The 14,772-nt window shown below is 36.3% G+C and overlaps 1 protein-coding gene across 2 annotated transcripts in view; it reads left to right on the top strand.

Moving 5' to 3' along the window:
• The window catches only part of DGKB (diacylglycerol kinase beta), an 804,553-nt gene that overhangs the window by 205,654 nt on the left and 584,127 nt on the right, over window positions 1-14,772 (top strand). For both annotated transcript variants that reach the window (XM_065939288.1, XM_065939287.1), the window contains exon 6: window positions 12,763-12,812. In XM_065939288.1, the coding sequence (XP_065795360.1) occupies window positions 12,763-12,812 (50 nt within the window). The remainder of the gene's footprint in view (window positions 1-12,762; window positions 12,813-14,772) is intronic.

Here is a 14,772-nt window from a genome sequence, read left to right as displayed (position 1 = left end):
CTGGGCACATGTGTAAAACCTCTCAGACCTTAGTTTCCTTAGCTGTAAAACTGATATAATAATAATAATGTCTATCTTGTATGTTTCCTACAAGAATTAAATGAACCATTATCTGCTCACATAAATTCCTTTACATTTATGTGAATATTAAGTGAAATAAAAATGAGAATTCTCAGCCCTTGACCACTTCCTCTTGAGCTTGCCTGCTTTTTTTGCATCTCCCACCCCATCATGTAAAGACCGATTCATAATCTGTGAGGTCAACCATTCCTTCTCACTTAGATTCCGACAATCCAGTTTATTTGCTAACATACTAAGCTGCCAGAGATATTGTGAAATAAAAATGCAATTCAGTGGATTGTAACTCTACTCACAAACTTCACCTGGCCTTCAGTGCCTTTGGTGTTTCTCTAATCATTGATTTTACTCTAGTTAGAAGTTCATTTAGGTGTTTCGTTACTTCATCACCTACTACGTAATCATCATTTCACTGAGCTGTGAATTCTTATAACTTCCTCTCATATTACCTAAAACTTGTCAGTCTCTACACTTGTACCTTCCTCTTTCTCTTCTGACTCAGGATGAATGTGTGCCTTTGATCATTCCCTACTGAGTAACACACAAAAGTGAGCTCTTAACTTAGCATCCACATACAAATCTAGCTCCACAATTTGACCCCAACCTAATTGGCCCATCTTGCATTTGGCTTTGACTTGCATAAAAAATCCCAGGCTCATGAATCTCCTTTTTAATCACTGGATAAACCCGGAGCTTTTCCAGCTTCATGCCTTTGCTTAAAATGTGCCTTTGCTAGATGTATATATGATTTCCACAGTATATTAGATCCATTCTGTGCATAAATGCTAAGTAGCTTCAGTTGTGTCTGACTCCGTGCAACTCCATGAACTGTAGCCCGCCAGGCTCCTCTGTCCATGGGATTCTCCAGGCAAGAATACTGGAGTGGGTTGCCATGCCCTCCACCAGGGAGTCTTCCCAACCCAGGGATTGAACTTGCGTCTCTCATGTCGCCTGCATTGGCAGGTGGGTTCTTTATCACTATCACCATCTGGTATAGTCTGCACTTAAAGCCCTGCTCACATCATGAATCGTGTTGCCATCTCTAATTGAAGTATTTCACTCTCCTTCCTTGTACCCTTATGCTGGGTATAACTTCCCATTCTTAGTACCTACCACTCGTGTCTGTGTATTTTTCAAAAGATAGATGCTCGATTAAGGATGGTTAAATGGAACTGAAGACTATGGGTGCTTGACAAGAGAAAAATAATGGAAATTATTGAAGGTATCTCAGATAACCATTATATCTACTACTGTGGGCAAGAATCCCTTAGAAGAAATGGAGTAGCCATCATAGTAAACAAAAGAGTCCTAAGTGTGGTAGTTGGATGCAATCTCAAAAATGACAGAATGATCTCTGTTCGTTTCCAAGGCAAACCATTCAATATCACAGTAATCCAAGTCTATGCCCTGAGCAGTAATAATGAAGAAGCTGAAGTTGAACATTCTATGAAGACCTAAAAGACCTTCTAGAACTAATATCCCAAAAAGATGTCCTTTTCATTATATTGAACAGGAATGCAAAAGTAGGAAATCAAGAAATACCTGGAGGAGTAACAGGTAGAGTTGGTCTTGGAGTACAAAACAACGCAGGAGAAAGGCTAACAGAGTTTTGCTAAGAGAACCCACTGGTCATAGCAAACATGCTCTTCCAGTGACACAGGAGAAGACTCTACACATGGGCATCACCAGATGGTCAATACCAAAATCAGTTTGATTACATTCTTTGCAGCTGAAGATGGAGAAGCACTATACAGTCAGCAAATACAAGACTGGGAGTTGACTGTGGCTCAGATCATGAACTGCTTATTGCCAAATTCAGACTTAAATTGAAGAAAGTAGACCATTAAAGTATGACTAAATAAAATCCCTTACAATTATACAGTGGAAGTGACAGATAGATTCAAGGCATTAGATCTGATAGACATTGCCTGAAGAACTATGGATGGAGGTTTGTGACATTGTACACAAGGCAGTGATCAAGACCATCCCCAAGAAAAAGAAATGCAAAAAGGCGAAATGGTTGTCTGAGGAGGCCTTACAAATAGTTGAGAAAGGAAGAGAATCTAAAATCAAAGGAGAAAAGGAAAGATATACCATTTGAATGCAGAGTTCCAAAGAATAGCAAGGAGAGATAAGAAAGCCTTCCTCGGTGATCAGCACAAAGAAATAGAGGAAAACGATAGAGTGGGAAAGGCTAGAGATCTCTTCAAGAAAATTAGAGATACCAAGGGAATATTTCTTGCAAAGATGGGCAAAATAAAGGACAGAAATGGTATGGACCTAACAGAGACAAAAGATATTAAGAGAGGTGGCAAGAATATACAGAACTGTACGAAAAAGATCTTCATGACCCAGATTACCACGATAGTGTGATCACTTACCTTGGGCCAGACATCCTGGAGTCAGAAGTCTTGTGGGCCTTAGGAAGCATCACTTTGAACAAAGCTAGTGGGGGTGATAGAATTCCAGTTGAGCTATTTCAAATCCTAAAAGATGATGCTTTGAAAGTGCTGCACTCAATATGTCAGCAAATTTGGAAATCTCAGCAGTGGCCACAGGACTGGAAAAGGTCAGTTTTCATTCCAATCCCAAAGAAAGGCAATGCCAAAGAATGTTCAAACTACTGCACAATTGCACTCATCTCACACGCTAATGAAGTAATGCTCAAAATTCTCCAAGCCAGGCTTCAACAGTACATGAACCATGAACTTCCAGATGTTCAAGCTGGATTTAGAAAAGGCAGAGGAACCAGAGATCAAATTGCCAACATCCATTGGATCACTGATAAAGCAAGAGAGTTCCAGAAAAACATCTACTTCTGATTTACTGACTACTCCAAAGCCTTTGACTTTGTGGATCACAATAAGCTGTGAATAATTCTTGAAGAGATGGGAATATCAGACCACCTGACCTACCTCTTGAGAAATCTGTATGCAGGTCAAGAAGCAACAGTTAGAACAGGACATGGAACAACAGACTGGTTCCAAATCGGGAAAGGAGTGCATCAAGGCTCTATATTGTCACCCTCCTTATTTAACTTATATGAAGAGTACATCATGAGAAACGCTGGGCTTGAGGAAGCACAAGCTGGTATCAAGATTGCCTGGAGAAATATCAATAAACTCAGATATGTAGATGACACCACCCTTATGGTAGGAAGTGAAGAAATGAAGAGTCTCTTGATGAAAGTCAAAGAGGAGAGTGAAAAAGTTGGTTTAAAGCTCAACATTCAGAAAACTAAGATCATGGTTTCTGGTCCCATCACTTCATGTCAAATTAATGGGGAAACAATGGAAACAGTGACACTATTTTCTGGGGGCTCCAAAATCACTGTAGATGGTGATTGCAGCCATAAAGTTAAAAGATGCTTGCTCCATGTCAGAAAGGCTATGACCAACATAGTCAGCATATTAAAAAACAGAGACATTGCTTTGCTAACAAAAGTCTATCTCTTCAAAGGTATGGTTTTTCCAGTAGTCATGTATAGATATCAGTGCTGGACCATAAAGAAAGCTGAGCTCCAAAGAATTGATGTTTTTGAACTGTGTTGTTGGAGAAGACTCTTGAGAGTCCCTTGGACTGCAAGGAAATCAAACCATTCCATCCTAAAGGAATATTCATTCATTGGAAGGACTGATGCTGAAGTTGAAACCCCTATACTTTGGCCACCTGAGAAAGAACTGACTCATTGGAAAAGACCCTGATGCTGGGAAAGACTGAAGGTGGGGGAGAAGGGAATGACAGAGGATGAGATGGTTGGATGGCATCACCAACTCAATGGACATGAGTTTTAGCAAGCTCCGGGAGTTGGTGATGGACAGGGAAGCCTGGTGTGCTGCAGTCCACGAGGTTGCAAAGAGTCGGACTTGACTGTGTGACCAAACTGAACTGATTGAAGTTATCAAATATTATTAATTTTACACTTTTTTATTTAAAATACTTGCAATTCACTTTTGAGTTAGTGTTTATCAAATTATTGATGACTTAGCTAGAATAAGTTCTCAGTTAGCTTACAGTTACTGAAAAAGAAATCAATACAAAAATATCCAGAAAATAGTTAATTGCCATACAGATAATGAGAACTACCTGTATGTTAAAGTTACTGCTATGTCTAGTAACAATCTTTGAGGTACTGAAAATTAACATTGAAAAGACCTTAGACATCATCTAGTTAACCTTCCTGTATTGTCAATGAAAAATCTAAAGCCCAGAGAGTTTGATTATTATTTATACCATGAATTTTTCTGGCTGTGACTAAAATGCATGGTTTCTGGTCTGTTGTGTGTCTGTTAGTCATTCAGTCATGTCTGACTCTGAAACCCCATGGACTGTAGTCCACTGGCTCCTCAGTCCATGGGTTTTCCAGTCAAGAATACTGGATTGAGTTGCCATTTCCTTCTCCAGGGGACCAACCCGAGTGTCCTGCATTGCAGGCATTTTTTTTTTTTTTTTACTGTCTGAGCTATCAAGGAAGCCCCTCTGACTTGATGCTCTTTTTATTTTGCAAAGCTGCCTTTCCTTTTTTAGATTATTGTTTCTGTTGTAGAAAATAGGAAAAAGTATAACACCATTACCCTAGATGCCAAAACTCTAAGTACTATTTTTGCCACTGCCTTTACGGTTTATTAAGTAGGTCTTGAAATACATAAAACAGTAAAAAATTATGAGTTAAAGAAATTCTGGCTTAAATGTCTTTTAAAATATTTACTGTAATCTTTAAAAATAACTTCCATAATAATAATTTCATATAAATAACATACAAAAAACAAAGAAATATTCAATGCAAAGATAGATTAAAAACCTGCAAATCTCTTGGAAAACAAATTAATTCTAGATAGAAAGAATTATCCTCATATTACATAATGTGCCTTTCCTTTGATCTTTTAACCAAATTCATGTGTGGGCACATAATTGTTTCTATATAAAGTGTAATTGCATGAGCATAAAAATAGAAAAAAAGTGGTTTAAATGAGTGATTGTTGTGATTTTGTAACAGGTACCCATCTTTGGAAGCTATCATGTTGACAGCATAATTTTAACATTGAGCTTAAATTATTTTTGCACCTAAAAATCTATGTCCTTATATATTGGCTTTAGAAATAAAACCTATTAGTTCAATAATTCAGTTGACCTTGGAGACTAATGTATTTTTAAATTCTAACAAAAATAGGTTTATTATACTGTTTGAGGATAGGTATTAATTTTATCAATATTATTCAGGCATGATTTTAGAACAGAAAGTTTCTATAGGCTTACCAAGCCAAATAATTTTTATCTTCCATGATGTTAATAACTGCCTTATTTTCTTTATTTGATTAGTTTCTCTATTCCTATAAAACTAATTAATTTTCAAGTCTTCCACCCTAAATTCTGGTTTAGAAACTTTTGCTCTTCATCTGTTCCCTCATCTTTTCATTGTTAGTTACCTTCCCCTTTATCTTAATTGCTCAGTCTTTGAAATCACTCTTTTTAGACGTTAGAGTTCCAAGACAGAACTTTGAACTATAATATTGTTAAAGTTTTCAACTTGTTTTCTTCTGTCTTTTACTTGACATCTGAGACATCTGCTGCAGGCTTCCAAGGTGGCACAGTGGTAAAGAGTCAGCCTACCAGTGCAGGAGATGAGACACAAGAGATGGGGGTTTGATCCCTGGGTTGGAAAGATCCCCCCGGAGGAGGAAACAACAGCCCGCTGTATATTCTTACCTGGGAAATCCCATGGACAGAGGAGCCTGGCGATCTACAGTCCATCGGGTCCCAAAGAGTTGGACATGACTGAGCACATCTTCTACATCTATGATGACTTTTTTCCCCACTGTTTCTAGCCTAATTTGCACGTCACAGAGAATCCACTTTGTTCTCAGCACCAACCTTATTTACCTTTATTATTATTTCATAGCTTGAAACTTTCCTCTTAGTTATAAGATCCCCCTTCCTCCTTTCCTGCTTCCTGGTTTCTTCCAAAATACTTTGCTTTGATCTGAAGCAGCTGCTTGGAGCTTGTGGGTAGGTGGGTGGGTGGGTGGGTGAAGTTTAAGTCTGACTCATGAGAGATGAGGAAGGGGGAATTAACTTTTCTCAGTGTTCACTGTATACACCTTCATGGGATTACAGTCTGTTTGGTATGAGACACCTACCATCAGAATACCTGAATACCCTGAGCTCAGAGTCCCTGTGGTTTGATTGTTGTAAAGGTCAGAGATCCAGTATCCTATCAGTTAGGGGGGTTGGCATACCCTCAGGTCCAAGGTGTCAGCGGTTGCATTTAAAGGACTAATTTCTCTTCATGAAAAATATGAATTAGTTTCCCTTTCTGTGTGAATCTGTGCCCCCTCTTCACCGCCAGCTTAAGTTTATATTTCTTAGGTTTCTCAGCCAGTCACTATGTGTTATCCAGCTTCTAAAACTTTATGATTCTTATTTCCCCTCACGTATTCTTTGTACTTGTGGGTTTATGCCTGTTTCATCCCTAAGTGTTGCCAGTGGACTTGCAATAGAAAGATAACATAAATACACATGTTTAATATTTCATATTTTGCAACAACCCCACTACAATTTTAAATTAGGAAAGTAGACTTACCTTTGAAAATAGAAGTTTTAGAATTCCTCTCTCTGCTCCAGGATCAAAGAAAATTTTTGTCTTTGATTTATACTTGATGAGATTTAGACTATTGGATACTTAGTGCTCAATATATGTGTGTTATTTTTATTATTGCTATAATAACTAAAACTTGAAGTTTTCCAGCTTTCTTCCCTGATGAATTTGAATTTGTAGACAGCCGTTAACTCCTGTCAATGTGTTTAGAAATCAAGGCTAAAAGCATACTAGGGCTTCTATTTCATTCAGTAGTAAAATTGTTTCTGAGTCCAAGCTTCCACTGTTTGCGTATGACAGGCCAGTGGATCTGAGACAGGAGGTGTTGAGGCAAGGAAAACGACTTTATTTGGAAAGCCAGGTGACTGAGAAGATGGCAGGCTACTGCCTCAAAATAACTGTCTTATCAGGGTCTGGATGCCAGGTTCTTTTATAGATCAGCGATGGCGGGGGGCGGGGGCGGGGGAAGGTGAGGAAGCAAAGTAAAATCATCTTCCTTTAGAATGGCAAACATCTTCTAGAATGGCAAGACTCTGGCAGGGGATGTGTTAATTTCTTCCTTCCTGCCAATTCCAGGTGGACCTAGTTATGAACAAAGACACTTTAACAGGCCCGTAGACAGGCAGGATTCTCTGAGGCAGGCCATTCTGTATGATAATAATAACAAAACAGCTAAAAGCAAGTCAAAGAAACAGTTCCAACATGGAGTCAGAACTGGCTTCTTTTCTGCAAGAGTGTTTTCAGATCACCTTTCCTGCTCAAAACAACTAGAACATTTAAACTCTATATTAAAAAAAAATTGTTTGTAAATTTTAGGAAACTTATCAAGACAACTGTTGTCCAACTTGTGGGTCAATTTCCTGGGAGTGGGGAACCAGGTTTTTGCCACTATTTTTTAACCGTAATTTCTTAGATGGCTGAGAGGCTGAAAAGGTAAGGTAACGAGCTTTGGTGGACAAATCTTGGGGAAAAAACTTGAATTCTGGAGTCTTTCTAGCAAGTATATTATGCTTCTAAGTGTGGTTTAAATTTCCAGTTTCTAAAAAAAAAAAAAAAAAAAAAAAAAAAAAAAAAAATTTCCAGTTTCTTTATAATGGATAATTTTGAGAACTTTGATATGATCAACTACTCATACATCTTCCTTTTTTGAAGCATCTGCTTGGTTTTTTTTCCTCTTTCTTAAATGCATTGTTTTTAATTACTGAGCTATATGGTCTGTTCATAATCTAGAAACAAGTCCTTTGCTATATATGTGTGTGTGTTCTGAAAATATTTTTTTCAAATCTGCCGCTGACTTATTTTCTTAATAGTCTTTTTTTTATGAACAGAAGTTCTAATTTTGATGAATTTTAATTTACCTACTAAAAAATACAATCTTTGATGGTTCATATTGGCTTACATTGAGGTTATAAGGATGTTGTGCCATATTTTCTTCCAGAATCTTTAAAACTCTGCCTTAATGTAATTCCGTTTGAGCTACTGTTCATACTTGGTGTGAAGCAAGGGTCATGGCAATTTTTTTAGTATGAACATCCATCTGTTCCATCATCATTTTTTGTAAAGACTTTTCTTATCTCATTGAATTGTTTTGGCCCTTGTTGTATGGATCTCTGTCTGTCCTCTAGAGCTCCCGTTGTTTTATTTGCATAGTCAGTATGCCACTGTCCTGATTCCTTGGATTTTTATCAACTCTTGAAGTTAGGTCATGTAAATCCTTCAGATTTGTTTTTGTTTTTTTTTTTTCGAAGTTGTTTGGATATTCCAAGTTTCTTTTTTTTATTTTTATATATTGTGCTTAGTCGCTCAATCGTGTCCAACTCTTTGAAACCCTTTGGATTGTAGCTCACCAGGCTCCTCTGTCCATGGGCTTTGCCAGGCAAGAATACTGAAGTGGATTACCCTTTCCTCCTTGATGGGAACTTCCAGACCCAGGGATTGAACCCAAGTCTCCTGTGTCTTCTGCATTGCCTGAAGATTCTTACCTGCTGAGTCATCAGTCATGTGACTATTTAAAACAAAGCTGCTGTTATTTTTGTTGAGATTTTCTCCATTATATGGAACAATCTGAAGAATTTACATTTTAATGATATTAAATGTTCCAATTCATTAACATAATTATATATCTTTTCATTTATATGGGTTTTATGTAGTTTTTCTTGGTGACGTTTTATACATTTTGCACAAAGGTCTTGTCCAACTCTTGATAAATTTTTCTTATGTATGCAGGTTTTTGGATATTATTTTAAAAGATATATTTTATGTTTCAATTTCTAATTGTTCTTTTCAAGTAGTAAAACTGCAATTGCCTTTTTATCTTACCACATCATTGAATATGTATACATATATATATTTATATGTAAACATATATATCAGTATTTTTCTAATAAAATATATAATATATGTTATATAAGATGTACTACTTAACATAGTTATATAAGTTCTAATATAGATATGATAAATATGATATATATGTTTTAATGTAAGACATATCTATATATATATGATGGGGCCTCCCTGGTAGCTCAGGTGGTAAGAGCAGGAGACCCAGCTTCGATCCCTGGGAAGATCCCCTGGAGAAGGGAATGGCAACCCAATCCAGTATTCTTTCCTGGAGAATTCCATGGACAGAGGAGCCTGGTGGGCTACAGTCCATGGGTTCGCAAAGAGTCAGACATGACTGAGCGACTAACACTTTCATATATATATGTGTATATTACATATTTGTTATGTAAGTTCTAATACATATGTAAGTTCTTATATATATGAAATATGTATTTTTATATATAAGTTCTAATTCATTTTGATGATTGAATAGAATTCTCTGAACATACAAATGCATCATTTGTAATTAAAGATAGGTTTAATAATTATTTTCTTACATGTTTGCCAGCCCCTCACTGCTCTGTGCACAGACAGTACCTTTCAGTGTTAGCACCATCAGTCACTCTTCTCTTCCATTACTACTGCTGCCTGTCGTCACCATGGATTATGTAACCTTTTTTCTTGGGTCACTGCCATCTGATTGATCTAGGCTTGTGCTTCTGATTGGTAGAGGCTGCCCCTTGTGCAAACTCTATTTTCAAGTCAGGCTACTGAAGAAAAGGTGTCTGACTTTTCATCTATTATGGTGCTTTATAAAGTCTGAATTTTAGAATCTCGGAAGAAGTTTCAGATGCTGCCCAAAATGAATGACAGATACCCACACATTCACACCACTTGGGTGTGTGTCTTTGAGCTCATATTTCCACGAAAACTTGCCAGGAGGCATAGGTTTTCCACCTTGCTGAGCTGTATGAAATTGTTTGGCATTTGCTTATTCCTTATTCCAATAAGGATTAACAGAGTCACAACTGTCACTTGGGACATCGTTACCACCTTTCTAGATTCCATATATATGCGTTAGTATACTGTATTGGTGCTTTTCTTTCTGACTTACTTCACTCTGTATAATAGGCTCCAGTTTCATCCACCTCATTAGAACTGATTCAAATGAATTCTTTTTAACGGCTGAGTAATATTCCATGGTGTATATGTACCACAGCTTCCTTATCCATTCATCTGCTGATGGGCATCTAGGTTGCTTCCATGTCCTGGCTATAATAAACAGTGCTGCGATGAACATTGGGGTGCACGTGTCTCTTTCAGATCTGGTTTCCTCAGTGTGTATGCCCAGGAGTGGGATTGCTGGGTCATATGGCAGTTCTATTTCCAATTTTTAAAGGAATATCCACACTGTTCTCCATAGTGGCTGTACTAGTTTGCATTCCCACCAACAGTGTAAGAGAGTTCCTTTTTCTCCGCATTCTCGCCAGCATTTATTGTTTGTAGACTTTTTGATAGCAGCTATTCTGACCAGCGTGAGATGGTACCTCATTGTGGTTTTGATTTGCATTTCTCTGATAATGAGTGATGTTGAGCATATTTTCTTGTGTTTGTTAGCCATCTGTATGTCTTCTTTGGAGAAATGTCTATTTAGTTCTTTAGTCCATTTTTTGATTGGGTCACTTATTTTTCTGGAATTGAGCTGCAGGAGTCTTTTGTACATTTTTGAGATTAATTCTTTGTCAGTTGCTTCATTTGCTGTTTATTTTCTCCCATTCTGAAGGTTGTCTTTTCACCTTGCTTATAGTTTCCTTCATTGTGCAAAAGCTTTTAAGTTTAATTAGGTCACATTTGTTCATTTGCCTTTATTTCCATTACTCTGGGAGGTGGGTCATAGAGGATCCTGCTATGATTTACATCAGGGAGTGTTTTGCCTATGTTTTCCTCTAGGAGGTTTATAGTTTCTGGTCTTACATTTAGATCTTAATCCATTTTGAGTTTACTTTTGTGCATGGTGTTAGAAAGTGTTCTGGTTTCATTCTTTTACAAGTGGTTGACCAGTTTTCCCAGCACCACTTGTTAAGGAGATTGTCTTTTCTCCATTGTATATTTTTGCCTTCTTTGTCAAAGATAAGATGTCCATAGGTGCGTGGATTTATCTCTGGGCTTTCTATTTTGTTCCATTGAGCTATATTTCTGTCTTTGTGCCAGTACCATGCTGTCTTTATGACTGTAGCTTTGTAGTATACTATAAAATCTTGAAATGCATAGTATCTATTTTGTGATAAGTTTTTTTTTTTCTTCCTGAATTTTATTCTTATTTAGTATATAAGAACAGTTATCATGGTTTGCAAGATATTTATGTCATTTAGCAAGCATAACATTGTATCCTTTAATTCAATGGCTATACATTTTCCACTTATTTTTCAACATCTTTAAAGTCTGTTTCCATTTTATAATAAATAGGTCATCATAGCTAGTTTGGTAGCATTTTTTTTTTCCCTTTTAGTGATATGCAGGCTAGTTTTCATCACTGACTCAATGGGCATGAGTTTGAGTAAACTCCAGCAGATAGTGAAGGACAGGGAAGTCTGAAGTCCTGCAGTTCTTGGGGTCACAAAGAGTTGGACATGATGTAGCAACTGAACAACAACAGTAGGCTAGTTTTGCATCTTATAAATATCCTAGAATTTTTGAAATATAATACTTATTTTAAACATGAAAAATAATGAGTTACAGAGTAGAGTCATTTCATAATTATGTCTCCTGGTTGTCATTGCTTTTAGTTCATGTTATAAGCCTCAGACATCAAGACTCTTTGGGAAATTATACAAACCCAACACAAACCCTCTTTTCCACACCTCTATTTTTACAGCTGTGGCATTCTTCTCTGTTTATCTCAGCCCAGCACCTGCAGCCTTTTCTGTAGTCTCCTGGTGGTGTGTGAGCTCTTCGAGGGGCCCTTAGGCCAGCCGTGGACCTCTGCCATCCCGCTTTCCTGAGCTCTCTGTGGTGGAGCCAACAGCATCTTTTTTATGTTTGATTAGTTCAAACATTGGTTACCCCATGAAACTACACCTGAGATTTAAACAAATATATCATTATACCTATGACAATAACGCAGTTTTGCTGCTGCATCTTCTTTCAGGAAAGTTCCCTTATTTTACACTAGTTTTTCCTCTCACATACTGTCTAATGATCAGTCAGATCAATGGCTTCTGTGTGTGTCATGACCTAAAGCTTTTGTATATGTCTGTGTGTGTCCCCTTGCTTAACTTTTACAACAAATATGTGTATCAGGACACGGTGAGGATTCTCATATTATAGATGAGAAAGCAGTGTTTGACTAAGCTCACATAATGATGGATGGCAGTTTTCAGATGATAATTGATCTCCAGACCTGTAAATCAGTTATTTCTTCATATCCACACTGTTCTTTAGTATCCAGACTCTGAATGTCTAAACTCCTTCTCTTCTGGTATTTTTGAATTTCCATTTAATGATCTTTTAAAAAAATTTGAACAAACAGTAGCAGTTTTCCATGATTTCTAGCTGAATAACAAAAATCAGTAGAACTTATATCTGATATCCAGTACTTTTATTAATGCTTAATTCATCTTGAAAGCTTGAGAAATGATCCCATAAATCAACTACTTTAAGGTGGGGAGGGATTAGTAGTATTTATTTCTGACAGAAAATAAATTTTCAAGAGTAGCATTGATCTTACTCACCTCTAATCTTTTTTTCAACACCTCTTTTATTTCTAGTTATGTTTCGCCTCTATGACACAGATGGAAATGGCTTCCTGGACAGCTCGGTAATTTTTTTCTTCAAATTTTCTGTGAAAATTTCAGAGTAGTTTGTTCTGAAAAATGCAATGAATAAATTTATAGCTATTACCACAGAAGACACAATATAATTTCCATGCACTCACACAGCATTTTTATCATCCGACTTTTTGAAAGCAAGTGATCTGAGGAAACTATTAGGATTATAGCTGTTCTATTAAATAAGTTTATTACAAAAAAATGACTTTTTATATAAAGAAAGATAAAAAAGACTCCAGCCCTGTCTGAATAAAGTATAAGAGAAAGATGAGGCCGATGCTCTAAAAATGTATCTATATATATATCAATGAGTGTTGACACTTAGGAAAATATCAAGAATACAGGTAGAATTTAGAAGAATTATAAAGTCAATTCAGTCATTTTATTATTTTCCCACTTTTTAAAGAGGCTTCTCAGGTGGTGCAGCGGTAATGAATCTGCCTGCCAATGAAGGAGACACAGGTTTGATCCCTGGGTTGGGAAGATCCCCTGAGGAAAGCATGACAATCCACTCCAGTATCCTTGCCTGGAGAATCTCATGAACATAGGAGCCTGGCAGGCTACAGTCCATGGGGCTGCAAAGAGTTAGACATGACCACACATAGCGCCCACACACGTTTTAAAAGTACTCTTAGTCACATATGTTGATAAAATAGGCAGTTATCTTTAAAACTGCTTTGGTAAACTTCCCTTTGAAAAACACCTTATCCAATTTTAAATCCAGCTTACACTCTATCTATAGTTTTAGTTATAAAAAGAAATAGAAGAAAATATAATCTCACAGAAAGCAATAAATAGATGTTTATTTTATTCGTAATATAGGCGTATCATTCACAGCTTTCAGAGGAGTACTTAGCTTCTTAGTTCTCAAATCAGAGCCTTATAAATACATCTGTTTAACATGGATGTATATATATATTTCAGATGTATTTTCTGTTTAACATTTTGTATATTATATCTGTCCTATTGTATGAAGAAAATATAAGAATATTACTAAAAGAGTGTCAGATTATGGAAATTTTGAAGTACATAGGTACATATAAAAACAAATGTTTTGATATACTGAATACTGATTAAAATAAGCACTTCTGACAATGAGTTTTTCTCATCATCTGATGTACTTCCCAAAGGAAGAACTCAAACAGAATTTTGCAAGCAGAGCAAATAATTGTTGGACACACATTAATGTAACACTGAGTAGGATAATGGTACATTAGCTTCTCCATAGAGAGATAAAAATATATAATTCCTCATTTAGAAAATGACCACCAATCTGAATTGATGCTGTGATTGTGGGATTTCTTATGTTAGGGTATTTCTAATTTTTCAAATGCTGTTATCTTTAGTGCCTAGTAATGTTCAGTTTTCAACTTAGGAATATTAAGCTGCATGATACATTTGCTTATTTTCTGGTGTCATTTCATGGCTAGGCATTTAGATTTCCTCTACATATGTCAATATGCTTATTGTACCACTTCCGACTATACTAATGTAAATTTATTTTCAAATCAGATTTGTTTTAATTTTTCTTTTTTTAATAATTCTATTACTTTATTTTTAAAAATTAATATTTTAAAATAATTTTCTTTTTAATTAAAGAATGTGTCTTTACTAGACTTTTAGCCTTGGGTTGGCAACTGATTTGAAAATCCAGTCAAATGCTTCTTTTGGTCTCTGGCCATTTTTTGCTTAACATTTAGTAGATTACTAACAATATTTATAATTATATTCTGAATATTATACAAGCTGAGGATAAATGTTTGATTATGATTGAATTAGTCATTTTTGTAAATAAAGCTCTATGGTTTTTGGCCACACAATTTTCTGCCCCAGGAGATTTCCTTCATTACCAGGTTGGAACTGCAATTCCAATTGTCGTTTTCTTAGAAATTTAAAGGCTTAGCTTCATATATTGGAGATACAACAGAAGAAAATTAATACTTTGAGAAA

The sequence above is a fragment of the Muntiacus reevesi genome, chromosome 6 (genome assembly GCF_963930625.1).
Source record: "Muntiacus reevesi chromosome 6, mMunRee1.1, whole genome shotgun sequence".
In the NCBI taxonomy this organism is placed as follows: domain Eukaryota; kingdom Metazoa; phylum Chordata; class Mammalia; order Artiodactyla; family Cervidae; genus Muntiacus; species Muntiacus reevesi.
This window is presented reverse-complemented; position numbering and strand designations above follow the sequence as displayed.